The following is a 7844-nucleotide window of genomic DNA, read 5'->3' on the forward strand; positions in this document are numbered from 1 at the left end:
ATTTTGAGGTTTATGCTGTCAACTCTTATTTTCACAAACTGTATGGCAGTATCGGATACACATTCTAGGTAAATGCTCCAGATATTTGTTTGCCTATGTAACCGGTATGACGGTTTTACGATTTTCGCTCGAGGGTACAAACCATTTTGAAATCAGTTATGTTGTTATTACCAGAGTTTAAAAACCGGACCGACTCAGCTTTTGTTCACTGTGGTACTAATAATGGTACTACTGATAATAAAATTCACACCATCATATTCAGGAGGTCCGCTAGGTCGCTAGAAGTGTACTTGACCGACACGCATACATTAGTAACGAAGTTTCGTATTACTTTAGTGGAACAAAAGGACAAAAGGTCACCTTAGAAAAGCACAGGTGAATTGTAAAAGATGAGAGGTAGGCAAGCTAGTAGCTTACACAGTGTGAAACGTAGCAGCCTCGTTCAGCCAATTGTTTGGTGAGAAGGAAAGATGGAAAATTCAAGCACAGCATGAGATAAGAATAAAACGGAAATGGAACGGATGGACTGGAGGAAACTGACTGGAACTGACTCATAGATACGGCTAGTTACGAGGAGAACCATGAGCAACACCGTTCATTTTATTCGGAATCTGATTTCTCATCCTCTGGGGACCGGAGCCATGACAACTTCGTCCGTTTCTGCAGCTTGTTTTTCGCTTCCTCAGCGCGTCGCTTGGTGCTGTAATCCAACGCTTGAAGGCATACCAAAATCACCTGAATCATCTTCCCGTTCAAGTTATTCAGATGTTCCGGTAGGGCATAGATGCGCGCCCCGGCTTTTCGGCAACAGGAGATCGCGTATGTGCACATGGAAAAATCATCCGTGTTACTATTTAGCCACACATCACGGTTGGTTGATCCCGGACGGATTTGTTCCAAGATCTGTAAAATGGGCACACCAGTGGCCAAAGCGGGGTCCCGGAATCCATTCAAAGTCTTAGCTTTGGCCTCTGTGAGCGTGTCGTTTGCCCAGATGAGTACATCCTTATCGTCACGAGGCATCAGCTGTTCACCAGTTGCCTAATACCACAAGATTAAAAGGATCAGTGAAAAAACTATCCAGTGCGCGGAATATAGGTGTAGCAAATTATTCAAAGTGAATATTTATAGCTGTGGATTGCATGTTAACTTGCACTTCCAAGATTTTTTATCTATCGGACCACTCAAAATCAATGACTTTGAACGAAGTATATACCGATGGTTGTACTCCTCCTTGACATGGAACGATTTATGAAGTCATTAAGAAGCCTAGACAGCTCAGAACCGTTTTAGCACTTCTTGAGTTCTGTTAGGTAAGCATATTCTTATCTTCAACTCAATATAAAACTTCGTTTCTCTAGTGCACACTCTCTGGCACTCTTTCTGGAACACTCTGAACGACTTAAATGGCTTACTGTCAAAAATATGGATTTACGAGATTTAAAGTCAGACTAAACTTATTGATCAGTCCAAACTGACCTTGACGATTCATCGATCTGTAGCTGAAGTGCACGCACCATTTAGTCCATGTCAAAGATGATCACATCAGAAAATTGCTGGTCAACTGGAAACCAAGCTACTTCTATTGCACATCCTTACAGAACCATGAACGGCACAAAACAGAACCAGGTAGCAGCTAGAAACTTCAGGCCTTACTTACTTCATGCAGTAACTTGTACGTGTAGGCATGCATAAGTTGGAATACTACACCAAGGATGAGTTTCTTGTTCCGCTCACGAATGTCCTCTCCACTCACATTAACAAAGATTATGTTAATTTTCTTCGCACTTGTAATCACCATGTTACAGTTTCCCTGTTCCTGGAAAAGACGCTTCAGTGGGTCAAAAACGTTTACAACTTTGGACCAGTCAACAGTACCGGGCTGAATCAAGTCGATTAGCTGTAGTAACACAAGTCCGTTGCTTAGGTCAGTGTCCAAAAATGTGACAAATGGTCGCACTCCCAAGGAGTTCATCCAGTTTCTATAAGTTCGTTCTTCTAGTGTCTCGCCCACAATTTTCCAGTCACTCTGTGTGTCCAAGGACGGGTACATGTTGAACAAATTTGCCAAGAAGGCCAAATGCAAACGGTTGCTTCCTTCATTAGCTTCATATATGTCCTCAGGGGACAGGAAAGCTCTGGCATTGAGAAGTTCAGCATTACTCAAAACAGCATTAGCTCGTTCTTTGTGATTACCAGCCAAAACTTCACCAGGACTCCTTAGCTTATTTTTCTTCTCCATCGGAGAAATCTGATCGAGTAGGTAGGCATAAATTACTGAGTCTCGTAGATCTGCATTGAAATTGGTCATTCGTCGATCGATTCCGGCACGAGCTAAGTGATAGTTCACCCAGCGCATCAAAAGCTGTTCCGGCTTCAGACGTAATAAATCTTCCGGTGATTCCCCATCCATCAGCAGGCAAATTAGTTCACTGTGTTGCGTTAAGGTGATGGTATCCACTAGTCCCTTTCGGATAAGTTGCCAGATCAAGCCCAAGACGATATGACGTTTCTTTTTTTCCACATCGTCCGGGCCCATATTTACAACACAGCAACCGATCGCAGCGGCGGAATTGATTGCCAGTGTCAAGTTTTCGTTGACCTACAGGAGAAATGATTGAAGGCATTTAATAGGAAGTGACCGATCGAATATTTCGCTCCTCATAGTCATCAGTCAGACATCTTCGAAAAGGGAAATCTAGCTAGATGGGTCTACCTAGATTGAAATTCTCAAAATTAAGTTTTTTTTACATTTGGCACTTTCCCATTTCGGTCCTAACACATCCCCATAAAAATATAGACCATTGGTTAGATCTTCCATTGAGTATAATCAGATTGGTGTGGAAGAAGTTACCCACCAAACCAATTCGTTTAGCTAGTGAATTTGAAGCGAACGATCACTTTTCCCTTGATACAATGTGACGCTACTTGAGACTAACCTTAGCACTATCTCAGATTGTAGATGGGATTGTGAACCTGAAATAACGATGCTCGATCGTGTCAGGCGTTACATTGGTCAAGTGTAGAATGACTGATTTATTGATAGTCATGTTGTTTATGTGAATGGAATAGTAATCCTGAATGGGACTACAACTGACTGTTCTTGAAAGACAAATTGCTTAGTGTGTCATACACTGTCACTTCTCCTAAATCTGACGATACCTTATGATGCCTAGTTCACACTCAGAAGATATCTCGATATAAAACTGAAATGCCCCCGTCGGCCTTCAGACCCAAAGTCACAACTACTTCGGGATTTCGTTTCACACTAAGATCCCGTGACATGCTTACCAGAATGGTCTAGATGTTTTAGGAAGATTTTCAACATCATAGCTAATTTTTAATGGTTTTAATCTGAGTCTAGAAAGGAGACCCAAGACGGAAAACTGACGCAATTGTCCCCGTCTGGGTAGACTACCGTAGCGTTTCCGCTACAATGTGGTTTCTTCTGAGGTTAGGTTCATCAATTAGCTACTCCTCGACCGACCAAGAGAGTGGCCTCTTCCGAAAACAACCTCTCTCTGTTAAACAAAAGTACTCGCCATTTGAATGGAACGAGAAGCAATCGGAAGATATACCGCATAAAATTACAAGACCCTTTTCAAGTCACATGAGACCACCGTGTCCGAGTGGATAATATTTTTGGCTTACACTTCGACAAAAAGTTAATGCCCCATCAATTCTCCTTCAAACCTGCTTTTAGTTAATGTTCTGTCCATCCGTAATAATGCTTTTTTCCACCAACGTAGAAAAGAAAACATTTTGGAGGTGACAAAACTGCAAATTACATTCGTGTTAACGGGTGAATCAACTGAAACTCTCGTTTATGCTATTCTTCAGCCGAATTTGCTGCACACAGTCTGTCTCATATCTCACTTGTGTCCAATTCGGTTTCAAGCAGAACTCCATGTTGGAAATTTCTGGACAGTACCTACTTGATGAACTCTAGAAAAGGCGAAACCGGTCATGGGCTGCAGAGGAGTTTTTCTCTATGAAAAATATGTCGCGATATCTCGAATACCGTACCAATTGAAACATGAGGCGGCCTTTGTGCAGTACATTCAGCTGAAGAATATCATCAATGAGTGACTCAGTTGAGGCTCCCTGCCTGCCTGCCTATCTACATGTCTGATTGATGGGTTGACTGGTTGATTGGCCGATCGATCGATCAATAGACCAACCGGGTGGCTGGTTGATTGTCTAAATCGACCCTTTATCCACAAATCCAACTATTTGTTCCCCTATTGGTTCCTTCTTCATTCATTCACATGTCACTGTTGCAGCTGACAACCTTCAGTGTAAAAAGAATTTGTGCTACTTGTTAAGCGTATGTACTCAAATGGCTTGTGCTTATCGAGCCATTCATTCTGCAACGTGCAGTCGTAGGGATTGGGATTGATCGATTCCCGGGACAGATAATCACCTGGGCTATGTGACAGTATCTGCACAGACGGTAAATTTTGTCCAGCCGCAAGTCACAGTTAGCATCTTACAAGCTAAACATGAGGGAACAAAGCCAAACCAGTAGGAAAATACATGGAGGTGGCTCATGCCAGCCACGGAAAGCAATCGCGTAGACACGGAAGAAAAACTCACATTGAACACGTTTTTCAAGGTGGCACCTTTGTTGATACTGCGCTCATCAATTGTATTTGGACTGGCCACATTGATTAGTTTACACAAAAGAATACCATTTTTACATTTTTCGTAAAGTTCGCCATCTTTGCCCACATCGATCGGTAGGATTTCGACCAGATCGGGATCACCTGCGAGACGCTTGTTGATCCAATTGGTGAATCCAACCTCCTCGGCTTTGCTGACCGAATGACGAACCTCGGCGTCCTTATCGCTAGTGAAGGCCTGTAGATATTTAAAATGTCTAACAAATTAAAAGGCTTAAGATAAAACGGATTCAATGTGTTAATTGAAATCCACCTGATTAGTTTGGAACAGAGATTGACAAACTGTGGCACGCGATTCTTTGGGTTCTGCAAGAAAGTTTGAATGCTTAATGAATCCATTACGATTTCAAAAAATTAGGAAACTGTTTTATTTGATCAGTTATTTGATCAGTTCAGTGTATTCTGTAGAAAAGCACGCTTGGCTTTCCTAGATCTGTATCTGTAGTATTTTTCATAAGGATTCTGACCCTGGAAGCCTCCTATACTTATAGCATGTTTGCTGTAGCTCTCAGAATCACGTTTTGAAATGGCTGGGTATGTGGCTCAGTCTTCTGAGGGCAATGATTTCCACTATGGGAATAGTGGAAACTCGGGTTTTCTACGAGAGACTACCCAAAAGAGCATTTTTCCTTCACTTCACTTTGATTGGGGACCAGAATTTCATGTAAATTGCAATCGGAAGGACGAATCATTTGCTACGAATATAAAATCTATTTCTTGGTTATCATAGATATGGCTTCACGCTGTCATTAGGGGAGGTATAACTAACTGAACTGGTAGTTGATGGCCGAATCGCCGGCACCAATAAGCATGAGTTTTTCGGCTGAGTGCAAAAACAAATTTTTAAGACCCTCATGAAATATCTGGGGTATTCCAACCTCTGATCTGTGTCCACAACAAACCATACTGCAAATTAACTATGGCTTCGCAATTACAATCGGAAATCTCTGTTAGACAGTCTCAACGTTGGTGATCCCATACAGTCACCTCTGGAATGTCTCCTGGTGTAATTCAATTTAGTGGTTGACTGAGGAAGTTCATTCTTAAGGGAATCCACCAATTATAGAAGATTCTGAAGAGTTGTCCTGGGTTAGGGCTGTCCACCTGGTTTAGCATACTCCACGAATTTGGTGCTAGAACTCCAACAGTACCGTATAGCAAAAAAAGTTTGATGGTGGGGTAAATAGTGCATCTTTAGCAGAACTGAATATTGCCGGCACCTAGAGATGAATTAGACACCCTGCTGCATAGTTACATAGCTAAGTTTTGTAGCATAGGTTAGTCTAATAAAGGATTGTGGGGAAGACACATCGTGCTTGACTGGTGGAGCAGTATTTCAGAAGCTGAAATTTCAAAACTGCCTTTCGGTGTAACCAGTAGCGCTTAGTTTTGCACGTAGAGATATAATGACCGGTGATCATCTTTTATCGAGGGATCTGCTTTCCTCAATCCGCTAAGACTGTTATTGCACCGGAACTTCCTAAGGTCACAGTCAGTGATTTGTGTTTGCTTGCCGTTGTGGGCCCTCCACTTACTTACGACACTTTTTTTGAGTGGTAATGGCGTTGAGTGTACATTCTTTCCATTTAATCTCACAACAGACCCAGTGTGACGGACACTTTGTGCCTTATTTGCAAGTCTTGACTGTGCTAGCGCCTACCGCGCCTTGAAAAGCATTCAGCATTGTTTGTCTTTTCTTCGGTGGTTGTTCTTGACACGCGTGCTTCCATACCAAACACTTTTATATACGTTGGGATTCATCCTAGCTGACTGGAACTGCTGGTAGCATAACTCCGAATGAGGCATTTCCCTGTTTTATCTCATATTCTCATGTGAAGCTCTCGCATTTATCGCTTACATTCACTTTTTATGTCTGTGACCATGTCCTTCAAAAATAAGCGATAACAGTAGGAAGATACCTAACTAAGGCTTAAACTTAAACTGGGCAATGGTCTGTACTGTGATTTCTGAGTTTTTCTCCATACATATTAGGAAAGACTTTTGCTCAAGCTCTAAACTTTCTACTATTTTGGGCTTACCTTAACGTCCGTCACTGTCTTTAGCAGGAGGGCTTTGCGAATATTTTTAGCGGTGTCTTTCAAATCACGGGCTCGGGAATACAGATGAGCGAATTCGTCCATAGTAAGCCATTGTTGCGGGGTGCCTGTGAGCTCTCGGAGTTCGTGACCAGCCAAAGGCACGCGGAGCAAATCCAGTGCATCTTTGATATCCCCCCATGCCAAACAGTGGGAACTAGAAAGGTAACTGAAGCGTTTGCAGAGATCATCGTATTGTTCCTGGGTGAGCCCGTTATCGCCTGCATCCACTTCCGTTGCCATCTTGGTAGGACCGTTGCTGCTTTGCTGCTTCGTAGCAGACTTCGCGAAGAATAAGTGTCTGATTAGAAGTTCATCAATATGTATCCATATATGTTTATCACTTGTGGCTTTCCGTCATGCCACATGGAACGTGATGAGAGAAACCGTGGTTCACGGTGTACGTGTGTGCTTGCACGCCCGTGAGTTACATTGTGATTTCGTGTTGACCAGTTGGATGCTCTCTGGTTCTCTCAGTGCAGGTTTTGTGTGCAACTATGAAGACATACATACCGTCACATAGGTGCATGCACACTACATGATCAGCCTGTGACACTCACAGATCGAAGCGAATCAAACAGCTCGGAATTCGGATCAGCACACCCAGGAAGCTTGGTAAATTGTGTCAATCGGAAAGTGACATTTCACGTTGGTCGTGCACATTTCCGAGTGCCAAGAGCGACAGTGCTCATGTCGAAGAAGGTCCGACGGTATGGTTATGAATATGAGCTGTTTTGGATCAATACTGGTCGATGAGTGCCGGTTTGTATTTCCGCTTTGCGCAGTTGCCTTTAGCTTGTGGAAGAAACTGCGACTAATACTCACAAAAGTTTTATTTTGACTATTAAGGGGGAAACCTGGGAAAAAGCAGACTGCTCAGGAGTGTGTATGATGTTCACGTTAAGATAACCGTTTATTTCATTTATTTGACGTTTTTCCGAACAAGACAAACAGTGGAGGCATTTCACAACACAATAGTCAGACAGTGCAAGTTTTATGTATGCGCGATCGCACCTTGGATATCCTCATAGATCTCGGTTCAAAAGATGTATACATCTAACGATAT

General features: G+C 42.6%; 1 protein-coding gene across 1 annotated transcript; it reads right to left on the minus strand.

Annotated features, from left to right (window-relative positions):
* Positions 1 to 232: 232 nt before the first annotated feature.
* On the minus strand, positions 233 to 7216 carry T265_02343 (hypothetical protein; the record flags this gene model as incomplete). Its single annotated transcript, XM_009166557.1, has 4 exons — positions 233 to 1041; positions 1661 to 2602; positions 4597 to 4860; positions 6722 to 7216. 4 exons carry the CDS (start codon positions 7019 to 7021, stop codon positions 601 to 603), a joined length of 1947 nt encoding a protein of 648 aa, XP_009164821.1.
* Between the last annotated feature and the right edge of the window lie 628 nt (positions 7217 to 7844).

Source organism: Opisthorchis viverrini (genome assembly GCF_000715545.1).
Source record: "Opisthorchis viverrini unplaced genomic scaffold opera_v5_28, whole genome shotgun sequence".
Taxonomy (NCBI): Eukaryota; Metazoa; Platyhelminthes; class Trematoda; order Opisthorchiida; family Opisthorchiidae; genus Opisthorchis; species Opisthorchis viverrini.